This window comes from Melospiza georgiana, chromosome 7 (genome assembly GCF_028018845.1).
Source record: "Melospiza georgiana isolate bMelGeo1 chromosome 7, bMelGeo1.pri, whole genome shotgun sequence".
In the NCBI taxonomy this organism is placed as follows: domain Eukaryota; kingdom Metazoa; phylum Chordata; class Aves; order Passeriformes; family Passerellidae; genus Melospiza; species Melospiza georgiana.
This window is the reverse complement of record NC_080436.1, coordinates 36,473,088-36,493,632: the sequence shown is the minus strand read 5'-3', so window position 1 is coordinate 36,493,632 and position 20,545 is coordinate 36,473,088. Positions and strand designations below refer to the sequence as shown.

General features: G+C 43.1%; 1 protein-coding gene across 1 annotated transcript in view; it reads left to right on the top strand.

Annotated features, from left to right (window-relative positions):
* The first annotated feature begins 16,538 nt into the window (after positions 1-16,538).
* LRP1B (LDL receptor related protein 1B) overlaps positions 16,539-20,545 on the top strand; it is a 642,008-nt gene continuing 638,001 nt past the window's right edge. The window contains exon 1 of the mRNA XM_058028149.1: positions 16,539-16,711. Coding sequence (XP_057884132.1) covers positions 16,630-16,711 — 82 coding nt within the window. The 5' untranslated portion in view covers positions 16,539-16,629. The remainder of the gene's footprint in view (positions 16,712-20,545) is intronic.

The window sequence follows — 20,545 nt, the reverse complement described above, 5'->3', positions numbered from 1 at the left end:
TAATTGCAACATATAAATCTTACATAACGCCTCCTTTCAGCCGAGACAGGTTCATTTGCAACAGGAAAGCAAAGCCCTTGGTGCTGCTGGCTAGAACAGAGACTCAGATGGAGGGGGGGGAAAGAGAGCGAGTCTTGTTCTTTCATGTTGTTCATTTTTACTGTCAGGGTTCACATCTATTCCTAACAGCATCTCAAGACCTGAGGAAGAGGGAATCCGTGCTATAAATATGGAATGCAAGAATTTACACAAGGTCGTGCCAGCTGGGACTGGGTAAGGTAGCAGCAAACCTTTAAGGGCTGCAAACTCTTTTTCTCCTGGGCTTGAGCAAGGATTGAGCTAAAGGAGCAAGAGGGACAGGCTGGGGCAGCAACAGAGAAGTACAAATATAGGTGCTAAGGTGAAGAGGCTGACAGAACCAGGCAGGATCCTTCCACAGCAGCAGAGGATCAACAGAAATCGTGTGAGTCTGAGCAATAAACAAGCAGTGCAAAGCATTTAACAAGCATCAAGTTCGGGACTCAGGATTTCCTTTTCTCGTCTTCATGTTCATAACTTATAATAATTTCACTGAAATTTAAAATATGGTTGAAAGGAAGCATAAGGTAGAGAATAATCATTAGTTCCAAATTAAGTAGGTTTTGTCTGTAAGTAAACCAAAAATAAATCAGCTTATTTCTGACTATAAAAGAAATTTCAAAACGCAGCTATAATTTAAATATCCTTAGACTTGAGCGGAAACTTTTCCTATACTTCAGGTAAGCTTTGAGATAAATTTTTACTCTTTTAGGTTGACTTTTTTTCTTCCTTAATTGTTTAGACTGCTAAGTAAAAAGCATATAATTGCCATAGCTATGCCTATAGCTTTGTGATTTAAGGGCCAGAACATGCAAATTCTATCTTGAAATTAGTGAACATTTTAATCTTCTACGGCCTTCAGTATATGATCATATAGGTGTGCCCTGGCTTCTTAACAAAAGGCAAATCCCTCTCAGCAAATATTTGTACAAAAAATAAAACTTAAAATTAAAATAATCTTTTCTCACTTCTATCATTAGTGGGATAGGTAAGAATAGTGGGAGAGAACAAGGCACCTACACATCACATTTTGAAGTATTCTCATATTCCTGTGTTGAGCATGTGGTGAATAAAGGCGTTTTATATATTTCTCCAGACAGACACACTCAAGGAAAAATTGTTGTCTTCATCAGCAGAGGCAAAAGGAATCTCTCTCTCTCTCTCTCTCTCTCTCTCTCATATTTCTGTGGTTGCTATAGAAAGCTATTACTGGAACTCATATCTAGTAAGTTTTCCTCTCCATCACCAAATAAGTCCTTAATACCCAGTATTCCAAGCTGTTTGTTTTAGATATTGTTCTCCAAGATCTCCTTTTTCTTCTTTTTTTAACCTGTAAAAGGGTCAAGGTTTTATTTTCTCTCCAGATACCTTCTAACTTCAAAGTTTCTGAATTTAATAAAATTCCTCCATTGTCAAGTCACAGCCACCAAGCCACACAACAAACCAGTCTTACTTTTGTCACTTTTGCTCTGTTGTGAAGCTGAGCAGCTCATGGTTCCTGCTGCAGCTGACAAGGAGCAGTTTTGGTGGCCTGGCATTTTCACGTGGACTGGTTTCTGCAGGGGGACAAGTCTTTGCCTCTTCCTTCCACAGTAGCAGTGGCTCTGCCAGCCTCCGCTGGGCCATTGGCAGCCAGGATGGGAACAAGAATGGGAAATGGGGTGTGAACAGGAAGAGTTTTATTAAAAACAAACAAACAACAAAAGAAACCCACCAGTAACAAAGCACAGAACTAAAGTTTTTTTCCATTTTTAGAAAAAAATAGCTACAGCAGCAGCCTTTCTTCTGAAAAGTAGATGTTACATGAGTGACAGAAAAAGGCTGAATTCTAAAGTCTTGAGAGTGACTCTTGCAGAACATTCAGGACCCCTTTGTATGTGTGACTGGGGAGGGTGGAGATTTGCCCAGGGCAGCAGAGCCACTCCAAGGCTGATGGTGTGAAAGGATTACTCAGAAAAGCTTCTTCTCTGTCAGTGTCAGGTATGTGCCTCAGACAATGCAGAACTCGATGATGCATCATTTATGTTATTGTCCTATGAGGGTTATGAATTCCATAATGTAAAAAGCTCTGTATGACACACATCTACTTTTTTTCCACTCCTTTTAGTGAAATTCAGGAAGAAAAATGTGCTAAAAGCAGAAATTACACCCCATCACAAGAGCTTTGTATATCAAACAAAAGAGGATTCATACATCCAATTATGCTGAGTGAAATGCAATAGTAAACTCAAAGACTATTTCTTTATCTTAATGCTTAAATGTTAAGCTAGATAGAAAAAGGACATATAAATAAATGATAAATTGCTGATTACTTTGAAAGCTAATTTGAAATTTGTGTACTGTGCTGCTGACAGTGAGTGTCCTGAATTGGCCCAAGAGATGCAACTTAATGTAGAAGCATCATGAGAGGGTGGAGATTCACCTGATAAGGAGATGGGGGTTGGAGATGAGGCTTGGAGCACCAAAGTGATGCTGTCCACAGGAAAATAAAGCCATTACACAATCTGTTACAACATGTGTGAGAGATTTCTACCACAGGAACAGTAAGGGAGAAAAATAACTCAAATTTGGACTGTTAAATCTGGCCTGGACTTGACAAATGCACACAAAAAAATATGACCTTCATTTTCCTGTATTGAGTATTTCAGTGTAGCATAAAATTATGTTTAGCTGGTTCCCCATTCCCTGCCTCCATTTCTACCAAAAATGCACTTGCATGGTTGCATGCTCACATTTCACCATATGCACACTGATTCCCCAGCACATTTTAAAGTGCCTCAAATTGATACAGCAAGTGGCAGAGCATGGCTTTTATGGTCTGGCTTCAGAATTGTAACTATTCCTCATTCATTGTGTGTTCAATGCACTTCAAAAGGCAGCTCCTACCCTGATTCAGTGTTTTTCTTCAGGTTGCCATCACGTCTTTTTCAGTCTGTCCAGGTCCCTTGCTTGGGTGCTGGCCTCTATGGCTCCTGTCAGGCTCAGAATCCTCTCCATGCCATCCAATAAAAGGAGTTTTGCCTTCCATAGCTGAGGGCAGTGCAGGCAGGACACAGCCAGCCCTTCTTTCCACAGCCTGTGGGCAGATCAGGTGTTACTGAGGGTTAACACACAGAGGAATGGGATGGGAAAATGGCATCTGAATTTCTGTTTGCATTACAACCCTCTGCTGTTTGATTAAGAAGTCAGGGTTAGTCATCTCCTTTGGGAATCTCCCTCACCTCTAAGGATATTGCAGTGCTCTGGAAGTCTACATGAATATTGGTTTGTGATGTACTTCTGCGGATATGGATATTTGGGGAAGTGGGAAAGACTTTTGTGCACTGCATGGAAAAGCCAGAGGAACAAACTGTCACAGCCTTTTCACAGAGCCACACAGGCACTGAAATCAGCTGCTCTTTGGAAAAGCTTGGATAAATGGGAAATATTTGATCCAGAAAATCATGCTTTTCCCTAGCTCTTCTCCTGAAAGAACTAGTAAACTGGGGCAATGAAAGGCAACGCCTGACAGTTTTAGCAGAAGGCCAGCATCCAGTGAAAGAGCAGGATCTTGCCCCAAAGGCACTGCCCTTTCCACGTTCCCCCTTGAATGACTTTATCTCTGGCAGTCCAGCTCCATCTGTGCTCCAGCCTTAGCAGGGTGGGTGTTTCCTATCAGCGCTCTCCAAAATTAGGAAGGCAATTTTACTTCAGCCTTGAATTGCCATAATTAAGATGCTTTTTGCATCTGATGCCTTTCTGCGTGCCGAACACGGATCACATGGCCTGGACTGTCCTCCTGCTCCTTCCCGTGCCATCCACCCTCCACCTCTGCTGCTGCTGCCTGCCTTCTGCACCGTGCAGGGAACAGCAGCATGTGCTCCATACCCAGGAGCATCTCCCCTCCCAAAGTGGGGATGGATGGGTGGCCAGCCACAGGATGACAGACAGACAGACAGACAGACAGAAAGCAGCTCATGCATGGAACCTGAGGGTGGGGAGAACAGTGCCTGCCAAAACCTCTGAGATCTGGGTGTTCACCTGGTGGGTTTGGTTGCTGGTCCAGATCTGCTGTCCCAGCTTCTTTGGCTGCTCCATGTGCCTGCTCCCCCAGGGAATAAAGAGGTGGGGCTGTATTTTTAGGAAGCTCAGATGAGTCCCCAACCTTGGGATTTCACCTTGTGCTGCCTGACTCCTTATGCTCCTCTCTGAGATGGAAATAAGGAATGTGGGTCCCAAGAAGTGGGATCATTGTTCTGAAGGCCAGGACTGACATCCCACAGTCATGGGAAGGAGGCCAGTGCATCTTTTCAATCTGACTTCCAGGCTCTGAGGCACCAGGATCCTGTTCAATGGATCTCATTCTCTATTGTGCCAGACCAGATCATGCACTCTGAACGTATCACTGAGGCTGCTGACAACAGGGCTCAGCCAGCTGAACCTGCACAATCCAACCCTGCCTGGTGGGGAAAGTCTGAGCTCAGGCTGGGCTTTAACAGGAGGAAATCTCATATTTATTCATGATTTAATTAAGAGAGACCAGGATTTTCAGCCTGTTTTGAATATACATGAAAACAAATACACAGATAAGGCTATCGTTTATTTTATCAGCCTCATGTTTCTGAACAAAACAGCAATTTCAAATATTCTGGATAGTGAGATTTAATCCATCACTAGGGCCTGACCCTGCTTTTCCCATATAGGCATTTAGAGTGTGGTGCTACAGATTTGAATCCTGAACACCAAAGAAAAGACACATGAAAAGCAAAAATCTCTCACTGAATTTTGTTCCAGCCTTGTTTGAACACAAACCTCCCTGTGATTTGGGTTTTATTCATTAAAATAAAGCACACAGAATAACTCTCACCTACTATTATTAATCATAAGGATTTGCTCAGGAAAACAAATATACTTGGGCTTTCAGAACAAATCAATTTGGAGAAAGAGAATATTTTGTCTGAAACGACAGCCCAGAAGAGGGTAAAAACAAACATCTCTGCTGCTGCTGGTTTACAGCTGACTCTGCGATGGACTGCTGGTGATGTGTGGTGCTATTTTTAAAGAGCAATTGTTTAATCACTTCTGTTCCCATGGGCTGAGACTAAAAATGATGCCTCCAGAGCACTTTGTCTACAAGCAGGTAGAAATAATTTGATCACATCCTTTATGGCTGCAGAGGAGATGGAGCTTTATGAAGCATCGACAACACATTTCACAAAGAATCTAAATATTGAGCAGGACTGAGAGTGTGTTGATCATGACATCTAAGTGGCATAATGTCACCAAGTGATCTGCTATGAAACATATCACCCTCTCCAACAGAAAAGGGAAGAGCTTTGTTTGAAGCTGTGTGTTTTTTCTGGCATTTTTTTTCTTTTTTTATGCAGAGTTAGCTCTTGGGGTTCATATCCCCACTTTGCAGAAAAGGCATGGATTATGCTCAAGGAAACTGGTAATTGTATGAAAGCGTTTTGAGTGTAGATATTTCTGGGATTGTTTATTGGACTTGCTGTTGGTGTGTTGTACTTCACAGCTCCATTGTGAACTTTTCCCAGTGAAAGCAAAATTAAATACCAATGGACTTGCCAAGAGGAAAGTGTGACAATGTCTCACTCAACACAGCCACAGCCTCCTCACAATTCTGAACAAAGATTGACTACACCTCTACACCCAGATGTTTACAGCATGCTTGCACCTTGTATCACAGAAACAATTCCTATTATAAATATTGAAGCAGTCCTCCTGCAGAAAAACATTTATTCCAGCAAACTGGAGATATTCCCTCGGTCAAAGCCCGGCGTAACTCTATAAATCAGAAAATTATGCGAATGAGAAACTTGACCTAATAGACAGAGCAAACACTTAAACCTCCAGCATGGAGAGTAATAGCCCAGCTTCACAGATGTCAATGGGAATTTTACTATTGACTTCCATAGGGCCAGCATCTCACCCATATCTGCATAGATGATTAATAGCTCCCCTGCCTTTCAATATCCTCCCTGGCTAACAATAAATTATCTCTGCCAGTGATTACTTTTAAGATGTAGCTCATAAAAATCCTTGTGAAAAGCAAATAGTTTTGCCTTTGGGACAGACTATATTAAAGTAAGTGTTGAGTATTTTTGAAATCTTCCCCAGATGGATTGCCATAGGGCACTACAAGATCTTCCTGCCTTCATTTCAAATAATCCCAGCCACGTGTCCTGCTACAGCATTACCCTTGTCGATTTTTTTTCAGAAAGAAGGAATTAAGCTTTCTATCCAAGTGTGTTTAATATTGTTAAATGTTTCTTTCTCCTTCCTAGTTTATGTGTTTGCAGAGATACTTTTGTTTACTTTGAGAAAAGACATAAGTACGGTCCCTTGTGTCTTGGGTTTTTTGTTGTTTGTTCTGGGTTTCTTTGGCAGACATTTCTACCCTTTAAATATAGTGTTCAGAACCAGTTAATGGGAGGAATCTGCTAGTTTGAGTTTGTTTTCATAATCTGAAAGTATTGGCTAAGTGCCAGCTTCAGGGTGTATTCTGCTGCAAAGAAAAAGACAGAAAAGAGGTAAATAAGGTCTGATTTTGAAAGTTGCAGGACCCCTTCATTCAATAATTCTCCTGCAGACCAATGGTATTTAACAACTTTTCCATCAGATAATTCATTCCCATTCCTGCCTCTCCTTTCCTTTTTTTAAAATATTTTTTAAAAATTTGAATAAGCTTTTCAGATCAGCTGGAGAATGTTTCCCTCAGGACCACAATTCCCAACTGGCCCAGTAGCCAGTGACCTTCTCTTCTGCACATTTCTTGGGTTTCCCTTTCTGTCTTTTGTTGCTCCCTGTACCATTTCCTCATTCTTCAATCCCCTGCATTCTCATTCAGAGGAAGAGCACCAGGTTACTGGTTTACACAAGGTTTCTGCATGTATTAGGACAGTGTAAACCCCAATGTAAGAAATGTAAGAGATGTGTTCTTGGCTTGCACGTGATGCTGCAGAAATATCCTTAGGGACTCCTGGATTGCCTTCCATTTTCCTCACTGAGAAAATAATAATATTTTACTGGTAGCCCTTTTTTCTAATCACCTAGCTATTTATCCATGAAGAAATTTCTTCTCTCATCCTGCTGCAAGTTTCCTTTCAGACTTATATGACAGTATCCTTGAAAGTCCTTTGCAAAGGTACAGGCAGATGCTGAACTGTGTCCCTCTCACATGGAGAAGAGGAGCTTAGCCCCATTTTCTACATGTGCAGAGAACTGTATGTTGCTATCAAGGGAAAAGGACTGGAGAAGAGGTTTATATTCATATACTCATGATTAGAGCTGAAAATGACCTCAGGCCAGGTCCCTCACACCCACAGACATCCACGTGTGTTTTGACATCATTTGCTCTCTTTTGCTGCTGTGCTTGTATTCAAAAAGATGTTGAAGCCCTTGAAGATTTTTGCACGTGTAACTGTCATTGGGTATTACCTAATATCCAGTGCCCTTTCATTTCTGCATGAGTGCACAGCTTGCTCTGCTCCCCCTTTAGATGGGCAAGGTAGCACACAAGCCATGAAAGAGCTGCTCAGGTTTTTGAAGTGAGTTCCCACCTTAACCAGGATCACCAAAACACAGAGCTGGTTCAACATAAAGGTCTTCTGTCTCTCTGCTCCTCTCCTTTCCCCCTCCAGCACTACCTGTATCCTCATTCCAGGTAAAGAAGTGTCCTGGCCAGAGGAGGGGGATACCCATCCTTTAGAGGAGACAGAGAGAAGGGAAAGGGAATAAATCAGTATTTTGAATCAGAATCATATTTTTCAGAGGAATCCTTCTAAAAGCTCAGGCAGTGACTGCAAAACTCTTGTCAGTCAAGATCTGTCTAGCAACTGGTTTAAAGAAACTTCTTCCAGACCAACTCAGTGTGCACTGCAGAGCCTGGGAGGAGAAACAGGCTGCTGAGTGTCCCACTGCATCAGCCACTTGCACGTGAGCTGAAGTCTCTCCTGTGAGAGAAGAGTAACAGCAAATGAGCTGGACTTCACACCCAGGAGAGTCAAAGTCATTGCATAGGAGCAGTTACTCTGCAGTTTTAGCTCAGGGATTAAATTCAATGTACAGAGCAGCGTTGTTCTGATTTGTGCACCTGCACTGTTAGCCGATCTACCTGCTCCTGTTACAAGGAAGAGATAAATAAAGATGAATGTGATCTTTGTTTAGAAGTTGAATTTGGATTTTCCCTCTGCATCATTCACTTTTGTTTCTCATTTTCAGCTCTCCCTCTCCTCCATGTAGCAATTTCTGTGTTTCATTGTTATTCCATCTACAGACATGAGAGTAAAAGCTGTGCTTCCCTAACAGCATTAGCCAGATAAGCCTGGGGGAATTAACCCCTCAGAGGGTTTATGTTCCATTCTGAATCACCTTCTAACATATTATTCAATGACTGCACCCACAGAATTTTTTTTATGTCCCAGTTATTTTTTTTCTCTCAATAGTTTCCTTTCCTTCCTTTTCCACCATTTTCCTTCTTCATGCTCCCTAAGTGCATTTGTGCAGACATGAGATGCTCCAAAGGAGGGTGGGTACGTGACAAGGAGGGATCTGACCTTGCCAAGGTCATATCTGGGAAGTTTCTTTATCTACAAAGTGTGAGGTTTTCTTTAACATCAACCACAGATAAAAGAACAACATATTTTAGTGTCAATTATAAAAAGAGGGAATATTTACAGAAGTTTAAAAGTCCTGATTCTAAAGTATTCATTATAATTAGCTTTTAAAAAATTTCTAATAGAATTTATGAATTTATATAAGTTATCTTATTTTGAGAACTATATTATTTCAAGTTAGAGTATGATTTTTGCAGTTTTTATTCCCATAAAAAATTGAATTAATTGTTAATTCTGTTAGAAAACTAATTATCATGCTTTTTGAAATACGCTATTTCTATTATTTTTTTTTTTCAATTTGAATGGCCACATTGAAATAAATTATGTTTAGAATTATCTGAAGCCTTAACCCTACCAAACACAGACTACTCAAAAAATAAAATACAATGCAAATAGTGACTGACTCAACAGTTATGTAAATCACTGTAATGTTCTTTTGTGATTTATAATTTTATTGCGGGGGGGACGACTTCGATTTTAAGATTTTATGCTCCTTTTCCCACAAAATGGGAAAATTTTTGGGTTTGAGTCTAGTTTAAAGCGATGATTTGAGCAGTAGCCTATGGGGGGCACTCAAGGACTGCAAACAGATCCCTCTCCTCCCAAACTTCTCAGATCGTCCGCGCCGGGATGGGGCAGACCCTGGGGCACATTTTACCATTACGTTTCATAAAAGGAACAAAAGTGAGGAAAATAAACTAAACCGCTTTTTGTCACAGCCTTCCTATTCCCCGATGAAAGACAAAATTATATTAAAAGGTGCATTTAAATGACATTCAGAGCCTGATTATGCTAAAAGCGTAAGAGCATCGTGCAGACTGTGGAGCTTGTCTGCATTTTTAAATTCTAAACAAGGTACCTTTTACATGATGTTTCAATAGTAGAGACAATTATTGTTCGCCTACCGAGTTTTTGGGATTGTTTTAAACTTTAATGGCATTTGCATGCTCTGCTCTTGACTTTATGGAGTGAAACAATTATTTATGCAAATTGTTTTGATTTTTTTTTTTTTTCTCCATGAAGGAAAATTTTGCCTACTGTTGTAGTGGTGGCTGTTTGCCACAGCAGTCATTTGGACCGCCACTGTAAAGCCTTTATCTGATGGCAAAAATCTTGTACCAGATGTTCTTTTATTTGATCTGTTTTATGATTAATCAGATTTAGCCCAAAACCAGAATGAAAACCCTGCTCTGGCACCTGGCTGCCGTCACACAATAATTTGCTTTGTAGTCGGGGAGAGGCTCGTTTAGCCTTTGAAACGCTGTGGTGCAGACTCGTAAGTTTTCATTCTGATACATTTTGGAGGAAGAGAGTAAAAAGTCACTATAATATCTGTCAGCAGGATAATTTTCCAAACATCTCAGACTGGTAAATAGCGCTAATTTCTCCTAGAGGGAAAGTTAAAGGAAGTTTGGATAGCAAACAGTCATGCACAGAAGCTCTCGTGCCTGGCCAGGCAGTGCTGATGCTGCTGCAGTAGGGGTGGGACAGAGCCTGGGCTGATGCACCACCAGCCACGGGGCTCAACTTCATCCAAATAGTAAAATTCCACTTCTCTGTAGAAAAATAATGTGCCAGAAGGAAAGTGTTCCTACAGGCTCCTTCAGTAATGCAAGTGTCTAAGGTTTATCATGAAGGGAAAATGTTCTGAGTTTCTAAGGCTGCTGAATTGAGTATTGTGGAGGTAGGCTTGGAGTGCAAAGGGAGGGCTCTTCCCACCTAAAATACAAATGTGAGGCATCATCACTGCCTTGCTTCAAGCTGGGATCATTTTGGCGTGAAGAGCCAATGTACAACAGAGAGTGGCAACTGTAATTTTTTAATAATAAATATATCAACTACAGTTGATTTTATTGCATAAGGAGAAATGTGTTTCCTGGGCATGCCAAACAACCATGAGCTCCCCAGGTTTGTCAAGAGAGACACCCCTATTCTGTGGTATACCATCTTTTGTTCTCATGCTGCACGACTGGGAATACACAATTGATATTTGTCAAATAGCATTCATTTACAACACAAGTATCTCCAATTTCAGCACCACCAGGTGTAAGTCTTAAAAAAAATTCCCTTTTTTTAAGATATTCCTTCTGTGCTTCTGGCAAATGGCAAATATATGATCTTTGAGAGCAGTAAGATATGGGAACATAATAGGAGATTGTGGAAATGGATAATGACTGCTGTCAAAGACATTATGCATTATGCATTATTATTATTATTTTATTCATTTGCCATCACTAAGAAAGACCCTAGTAGGTTATTCCTGATGCTGTGTTTAGGAAAATAAAAGAGGTAGATAAAGCTGTACATTTTACTTCACAACTCTTGCATGATGAAATTGAAAATTTCATAAATAAGTTGCATTGAGATCTAATTTAAAAAGGGGGAGGGAAAGAAAAAAAGATGAGTTCTCTCCTTTGGCAATATTCATGTGGGTTTTTGAGTAGGTGTTGTGTGAATGCCATAAATTATTAAGTTAATCCTAAATTACTAATGGTAGGACTGGCTGTCTCTGCTACCTCTTGGTCCTACTGGAGACACACTTAGTTGTCCAAATCTCAACAATTTCAGTAACTGGCCCTTCAGGACTAAAGATGTAGAGCAGATTCATGATTAAGCACATGTTCATGGGTATTTGGGAGATTCAATTTGGACATCCACCATCTCAGAAAATCACATTATATTAAACAAAGGTAATGTTAGTTATTCAGAGCTATGTAGCATATTTATTTTGTGATAAGCTGATGAAGGAAGTACCTTGAACTGGCTAATTTGCAACATGGTCTGGTCACAAATTTTACAATGTGAGTTTGAAACAGATGGAACCAGATCTTTTTATATTTTTTTCTGCTTCTCACACTTTTTCTGAGCAGTGACTGTGAACATTATGTTTTTGGACAAAGACTTTCTACTCCACTCATTGGAAATAAATTTCATCTCTCCCTGCATGTGCGTGCAGGATGGTGGGTAAGGAATTTGGCCTGTTTTATATAAACGTCTTAATTTATTGAGTAATAGAACGATTTGGAAGTTTCTTTTGAAAGAAATACTTTTTTTGTGCATGTGTCTCAAAATTGTCCTTTAAACAGACTTGAGAGGTGATGAGTTCTTTTCTGTTCTAATAACTTTTATGAGGCTATTTTTACGAGAATCAAACCTTGCAATCAGCATTAAGATTTCCCATTTATGCCTTCACTAAAGCATGTCCAGTTAACTGCAAAATGTCACTTGTCCTGAGCAGATGTCTGGGTACCACAAGCTGGTGTTGAGCTGTCCTTTAGCAGAGCTGCATCAGTTCACTGCATTTCCCCTGGTGTGGGCCAGCACCACTTCTCAAGAGTTTTGCAAGAAAAAGAGTCAGGATTTCTTTACAATAGCTGGAAGATGGAGCTTAGTGCAGATCGAGGTCATGGTTTCCAGGTTTAGGACTTTGCCTTTTTCTTTGTCTCATTTATTGTTGCACTTGTGAGGCAGGGTCTTCACACTGGTCTGGTTTTATGTGGCTTTTAATACCTCCCAATTTATGTATTAAAGCCAGGCCAAATCATCTGGAATGCCAGGCAGCAATTTCCATCCATGACACTTGGTATGCAAATATCCACATTACAGCTCACACATGGAGAACTTTTCCTGCAGCTGTTGGAGATGCACATTCAGAAAGTCTTTAATAATGAAACCAACGTTGCACTGCAGTAATGAAAAATTCCTTCAGGGATGTTTTCTCCAGCAGGGATGGCATGTAATGCAACCCTCTGAATTCAGATGGGGTGAGTTTTTTTGTTCTGTTTTTAATCTTTGGTCTTTCTTCTCTTTTCGATCCTCTCAAATACTTTCTCCCTTCTTTCTGCTCCTGTGTCAGCTGCTGCCTGGCAACTTTTCTCTGCGTGGTGGGACAGGGCAGGGCACCCGAGCGCCTTTGGTCTGGCTGCCAGCACCATCCCCTGGCAACCAGGCCAGGCACTGGGATGCTCTGCAAAGGGCTGCACACCAGCCAGCAACCTTTGTCCCCACTGCCCCTGGCACAGCAGGCACTGATGCCACCATTCCTGCCCACCCACACCACCACTCAAGGCTGTGGCTGGTACGCAATAAACAAGAGCACAACCCAGGTCTCAGTGATGCAGTCCAGGCATTTTTATAATGACTAATGCCCGAATTACCTTCTGGTGATAATTAATATTCCTGTGCTGGATTATACCAGCAAGTATGAATGATTGGTTCTACTTTGTTTAATTTATCTAAATAAGAGATTTCATAATATTCTATAGCTTGATGAATTAATTTATTTAACTTGTCAGTGTTAATAACTCTGATTACCAGGAAGAAGTTATAAAGTACCCTAAGTGTGAACAGATCTCTAACTGCAGTTTTAACTTTGAATTTAACTCTGACAAGTATCTCAGTCTAGTCTCCTATGCAATTCACTTCCTTTTTTTGGCTGTAGCAATGAAAAGACATTCCCTGGATTCTTTTCTGTAGCTCTCCACTGTATCTGCTCTCTGTGTAACTCTCCAGTGCTTCTGATTTGGATTTTTCAAGTGGGACTGAGTGAAGATTTCAATAAATATTTGACAAGCCAGACTGGTTCCTGAGCTGTGTACCTGCTCTGGTCCTGCGTGTCTCGACATTCAGACACCACACAGAAATCTGAACACAGCTGTGTGCATTCAAACAGCAACAGCAAGGCTGGGAATGCAGAAACTGCTTCCAGCTAACATTGCCATTCCCCTCTTTTTCTCCAGTCTGAGGTTAAAACGCCTGTCATCCAGCAGGTGATGGCTTGGAGCATCTGAATTATAATACATGTACAGATACTGCCTTGAATATTATTTCAGCAAATATTTCAGCAAACTTTTTTTTTTTTATTCATAGAATATATACATTAAAACTTTCATACAGTTCTTGGTGCAGCCTTTTTTGGATGTGGAAAGGAGAGATGAGAGTGGCAGTTACTTGTGTGTATTTTTACTGTACTCTTGAGGTCATCCCATTCCATCACATAGAGATGCACCATCCTTCCAACACTTCACAGCAATTGATGTTTAATGGAAATGAGGCTGAGGGGAATGATTTATCAAAGGTCAACTTTTATTTATTCAACAGCCTGTATTTTAAAAATGAGACTTCTATGAGAATTCTCGCCTCATGGTGTTATCTTAAAGCAAGTTACATTTTTAGGCAATTTGAAAAATAATTACTTATCAGTAATTGTGTTTTAAGTCATAATTCTCACTGCCTACTCCATATCAAAACTTTATGTCCTGTAAACAAGGAGGCCATTGACTTTTATTACAAATATAATTTAAATATTTTAACAAGCTTATGTGCATATGTGATCAGCAGTATTGAAAGCAAGATCAATCAGTTCTTCAAAGTCTCTCATAAATGCTAATATTTAAAATGGGCACTAAATGGCACCGTATCATTAAAGGAAATTATTCACGGAGAGTAGTGAGGACTGTTGTTAAACAAGTAAGGAATAAGAATGAAAAGGAGCAAATTAGATGGTAGAAAAGCAGGATTTTAGCTGAGGCGTTTTTGCGAGGAGCTACTAAAGGGCAGCACGCCAATTAACAGATAATAATGTTTGGGGAAAAGCATCACCACTTGCAACCCTGCAGACCTTGAAAATTTTGCAGAAGATGCGAGAAGCCAAGATGAAGGAAGGCGATTCTGCAAAGACAGCTCCACATCCTGAGGATGCCGGGACGGCGTGCTCCGTGCTCGCTGTGAATGTGTGTCTTTATACCATGTGACAGTCCTGGCACGGGGAAATGTCACTGATTTAATGAGGAGTTCCTTAAAACTTGGAATTCCCTGTTTTCCTTCACACATTTTTCTCACTTTGCTCGAACGTCTGCACATTTTCATATTTGAAATGAAATAGGTTGCTCAAATAAAGCCGCAATTAACGCCTAAGAGCCGTATGGTGATGGCTTGGGGGGTTTGAGGCAGGACACAGAGCAATCCCTTCCATAAACCCGCTGGAATGATGTTCCAGTGTGACATTCAGCATGACTTCATTTTGGTTATAAAAGAAACCGATTTCCAAGACCACGGACACTGCCAGATTTTTTCATCTTTATTCAGACCTGTTTCTGTATTAGCAAAGGTTTTCTACTCTGGGATCCATAATTCTGCTCAGTTATGGCTGTATAAATACTAATTGACTGTAGGTGAATTACACAGCTTTAAAGGTAGTAGATGAATGCAGAATTTGATCCAACTGGATTTTCCCCTTGGGCTGTAAATCCTTTGCTGTCAACAAGCAAACCTGTAACCCTCTGTGAGTCCTGACAGTCCTTGACCTCAGAGGCGACTCTGGGACCCAGACTGGACTCTTCAGTTCTTGGGCAACTGAACTTCCCCCAGTTCAACAGATATAATGAAATATTTGATATACCACGTTGTGTACTTTTCTGTCCTTCAGCATTGCTTGGTCTGTCTGGTCCTGGAGGCTTCTTGGCCGCAGTGCTTCATATAAAAGGTATTTAGGTTCTGTGCTGTGGATATAAACGTGAAGGTGAAAGAGCTGGTGCTTTACCCTTGGAATGTGAAGGTCTCAGCCATCAATATTAGCACCCGGCTGTCTTTGGAGAAAACTAATATCTGAGGATGATGTAGAAGCTTTATCACCTTTCACCTTTTAAAGGGTCTGGTTTTTTTTACAAAAAGAAAACAAATGTGTGAAGACGTGATAAACTAGTTTTGGTATGGGGCCATTTCAAGGTAATGCTCCTACATAAAGTCTAAACAGGCAGTATCGACTGTGAACTGAGACTTACCTAAAGACAAAAAAGAACACTTAGAGAAGATTGAGCGGTCATTGGTTGTGTTGTTAAAGTAGCGTGATCCCCTACCTTCATTGTCTGTGAATTACTTAAAAACAAAACCATGTTCAAGGACAGGTTGGCCGAGGCTTGGAGCCACCTGGTCTACTGGAAGGTGTCCCTGCCCTTGACAAAGGGCTGGGAATGGATGGGCTTTAGTGTTTACCACAAAACATCCTGCTTTAGTGTTTATCACAAAACATCCTGCTTTGGTGTTTACCACAAAACATCCGGCGATTCCGTGGAGCGTCATTAACCAAAGCGAAATTTACCTGGGCATCTTTGTACGACGGCTTCGCGTTCACAGCCGGAGGCGGCGCGCACCTCATCGCTCATCATCGCCATCCCTCAGCTTCACACGGAAAAAGCGCTTGTGGGGTGTCTATTTTTTTATATATATATTTATTTATCTTTTTTCTTTTAGCTAACTCAATTCTCCTCTCTCAGCCCCAATCGCCTTTGCGAATTATAAACAAAAAAAAAGGCTGAAATAAGCCCTCAAATTTCAGAGCGCACCGCCGTTCCCACGCGAGGCGGGCGGGCCAGGGGCTGAGGGGCGCCTCCCTTGAGGCGGCTTCTTTTTATTTTTAATATATATATATCTTTTTTCTTTTTGCTAACTCACTCCTCTCCCTCAGCCTCACTCGCCTTTGCGAATTATTAAAAAAAAAAAAGCCTTAACAAGCCCTCAAATTTCAGAGCGCACCGCCGTTCCCACGCGGGGCGGCCTGAGGGGCTGAGGGGCGCCTCCCTTCAGGCGGCTTCGCGCCTCCGGCACGCGCGTGAGGCGGGGGGAGACGACGGCTGTGGGGGGGGGAAGCGGGCGGCGCGAGTGAGCGGCGCGCGGGGCCCCGCGGGGCGGCGCGCGGGGCCGTGAGGGGCGGCGCGGGGCGGTGCGCGGGGCGGTGCGGGGCGGAGCGCGGCGCTGCCGGCCGCCGGCGCCCCGCGCTGCCCGCTCGCTGCGTGCGGCGAGCCCAGCCGCGCTCCGCGCTCCGCCAAGTGCCGCCGGTGCCGCCGCGCCTCCCCGCCCGCACAAGGCTCTGCCGCTCCGCGCCCGCGGCAGAACAGGCTCGGCTGCTCAGCCTCTGCTCCCGCACGCGCCCGCCGCGATGTCCGCGCTCCTCCTGGCCCTGGCGACGCTCTGGGGATTACCGCCCGTCGCCGAGGCGCTGGCAGCGGCAGCCCGCGGAGGTAAGGCGCGTCCGCGTCCGCGGCGGGGTGCGGAGCCGCGGAACTTTCCGCCGCCTCTGCTCGGGAAGTTTTGCTCCCTTGCGCCTTGCGCGGACGGGCGCGGCCGCGGAGCGCACCCCTCACTGCGCTCCGTCCCTGCGCTCCATCCCCGCGCTCCCGCACGCCTGGATTGCGGGCGCGCTGCGCCGGGCTGGGGGCGAACCTTGGCGGCGGCGAATACACGGGAGCGAGGAGCGGGATGATGTCCCCAGTGGTCCCCATGGCCTCACCGAGCACGAACCTCGGGGTGCGATCCGAGCCGCTGGAACCGGCGACCCCCTTGGTCCCGGCCGCGGCTCCCCGAGGCAGCCCTGCGGCCGGCGGAGATGTGCCGCAGGAAGGGCGAGCGCCCTCCGCTCCCCGCAACCTTCCAAAAGTTCCCTCCTCAATGTCCCCGAGTTGCCGCTCGCTCAGCGCCCGAACTTGGATTTGGGCACGGGGGCTCGGGGTCCCGCAGCCGCGGGGTGGGCGAGCGCGGAACTTCCAACTCTGTTCTGCTCAGAGAAGTCCCCAATCCGAGAGGGTCGCGGTTCCCCCGCCGGAGCGGGGCTCTGGGTTTCGTGTCGCTTATTGCACAGTCACCAGAGCGCTCTCATCATCCTGCGAGATGTTTGAATTGGGTATTTTCTAAGTATAGCCCGAGTCCGCCTTCTGTGTGGCTCAGGTGCGGGAACGGCGGTGTGCTGCTCTGACTCAGGTTTTCCTAGCGCTGTAGAAAACCCCGCTCGCCAGAAAATTGTCTGTCGGTTTCTCGTAGCCCTTCAGCTCCCGAACTGCGTGGTCTCATGAATGAGATGCCCTGGGTGATGTACGCACTCTGCGAGGGTTTAGTTAGATTTCAGTAGATTTCAGTAACTCTCTAAAGCCTTGAATTCTCACTGTTAGACATCCATCTCCTCTCCATCACGTACACATTACCTACTAAATTGTTTACTAACTGCTTACAACTCGTTTGGGTGAGTGCGGATGCCTCTGCACAGTCGGTATGGGGTTTAGATTTCTGCTTCAGTCGAACTACCAAACCTCTGCCGTCCCTTTCCCGCGTAGCCATCAGAATTACATAGGTGATTCATGCTGCGAAAATGAGAAATAACTACCTATCAAGGAGGAAAGTATTGCTGCAGCATCGCAAACTTGCATGTTTAAAACGCTGCATCACAAGGTGCAGGGATATTGCGAGGAAATGAGCACAGTGTTCCGTAGAACGGCACTTGAACAGCCAGAGAGGAAAGGGTCTCAGGAAATCTTTTCAGCTTTATGAAGGGTACATATGCTTTTGCTTTGGTTCACAAAGATTCGTGGTCGTGGTAGTGCTTGTTTGATGGAAAATATTTCAAGAACTTTCCATGGTATTCACAGAATGGTCAGATTAGATTTTAGCAACTGTAGGTTGTATCTGATTTTATGAATAAAAATCAAAGTTCCAAACATTTTGTGGAATTGTTTTGGAAACTGATTTGTTGCTCTGTATTCCTTCATAGCGGTAAGCAAGTGCCAATTATGCATGAATATTAATTTCTGGTGTTTAAATTTGTTTAATTTTACCTTTTTTTAATTTATTTTTCATAGTTACCTATCTCTGTTTTAGTGTTTCACCAAAAAAAAAAAGGTGCTGCCAGCTTATATTAAAATCAATCCTATCTTAAAAGGCAGCATCCTTGTAAATCATACCAGCCCCAAAAGTGGGATAAATCAAATTTACTTAGAATCAACTAACTCATCATATCATAATGTCATGTCTTATCAAAACTGAGCATGCACAAATTATGACTTAAAAGGCATTTTGTTTCACAAAAAATGTCAAGTGGTCTCAACCTAAAAGGGATTCAGGATGAGGCATCCAGAAAGGGAATTACATTTGCACATCAGATAAACTTTATGATACAGTGCAAAAATTATTGACCATACCAAGCTGATTTTCCTTTACAGGAGGAAATTCTGAGTCACTGGAGCATGCTAAGCTTACTGTATGTGAAAGGCACTGAAATTTGGAATGCACTGAGGTTGGCCATAGGTAATAAGAGAATTGGGAAAATGTCATGGGTTGTGTTAATAGCACTGTTGTGGTAGCCATGGTAATATAACACACTGGTGAGGTGCTGTAGGGAGAGGTAACACTTTCTCTTAGATCAGTGGGCAACATCAGGAGGAAAAAAAAGAGGTGGAGGGGAACCCCAGCGAAGTTTGAATTATCTAAGCCCTTTTGTCTGGGTTTGAAATACAATTAAATTCTTTCAGTCCTATCAGGTCCTCAGCCAGGTTAAAGCTCCTCTAACTTCATGTATATTAAAAAAATTGTGAAGAGAGAATGATATGGAGAGGGGGAGCTGGAAAAAGGGAAGTGAGCAGAAGGGAATCCAGCCAGGGAGTGTGGTAGGATGAGGGCCAAGTCCTGCTGCAGCAGAGGTTGTGCCACTGAAGCCACAGAGAGGAGATTTCCTTTCCTTCTGCTTCAGTCAGTTCTTCCTAAGGAAACGGATGGACCCACATTCCTTGCGACACCTGCAACTCCTTCACAGTAGAGCTGCAACAAATGAATTCACGGAGCCTGAGGAAAACCTTGCAAACAGTTTGGGAAGCTGAGAAGGCAACATTTGTTACCTGCCCTCCCTGCAGACGCTCTGGGGAACTTCACAGGGCCCGTGGGTGCTCTCTGGTTCTTGTGGGCGTTTCCTTCCCACAGCTCTTGCCAGCCTTGGAGCTTCACCCTGCTCCCACACCCTTCCCTGCCATCCTGGATTTTTGTGTCTGCTGCTGTGAGCATCATTACATGGATCCAGTGCCCTAATTGGAGTGATTACCTAGAGGTGATCCAAATTGCAGAGGTGCCCCGGATAATGGGAGCTTGACTGGGTAATCTCGGTGTTGTCAGTGAGATGTATCCACACCAGTATTAATGAGTTGCATTGCTCGTTATTAATCGACTTGCTGTCTGTGCTGAGGCTTGTTTGTGTTGGGTTTTGGTGGCACGTCGCTGCTGTCAGCAGCACTGAGCCACTGTGTTCTCCCACTCCTTCATGTGTGGTTTTAGTGTTTTGGAGCTCACAGGCAGGCGCTGGCATGGTGAAACAGCTTCTCAGCAAAGTCTTGCAGACAAGAGGTGCTCCTGCAAAGGGAGACTTTATATGGGATGGGAAAATGTTGTCACATAACTTAAAACTCAAGTTCATGGGTGATGGCACATCATACGTTGCTTTTTATATATTTTTTTGCTAATTTGAAAACTGGTTTTTTGAAGGAACGACAAATCTTCATGAATTTTACTCCTTTTTGCAGTCCCAAAAACACTTCCAAAACTTCTGTCTTCATCCCACTTAACAGGGAATTTATTGTTCTTGCAGTGTCCTTTGACCGTATTTAAGTGAAATCTAGAAGCAAATTACTTTGAAATGGAATTTTCAGGCTTAAGTTCAGGCTGCTGGGAGTTTGGATTTCTCACCTTGTGGCAGAAACACAAACCAGGCAAAATAAATTTGTCTCCTTGGGATGATTGCTGATGGCCTTCATTCCCTGGTGAGGTGCCACAGCAGGTGACTCTGCACCAGGAGCCTTTACAACACAACTTTGTCATTATTAGCAGCTTAATGCTGGAAACTGGGTGTACCAGCACTGCTGCACTTCACCAGACTGAGCTCCAGCTTGGCCATCTGTTGGAAAGTGTTCTTGAAAAAACCTACAAAAGCTGTTTCTGAGCTGTACTACAGAGGTGGATGTTCCCATAGTTAACTCTGTTATGTTTTGAACATAGATATTCAGTATTAGTATTAGTATCTTATGTGCAAAAGAGATGCTTCC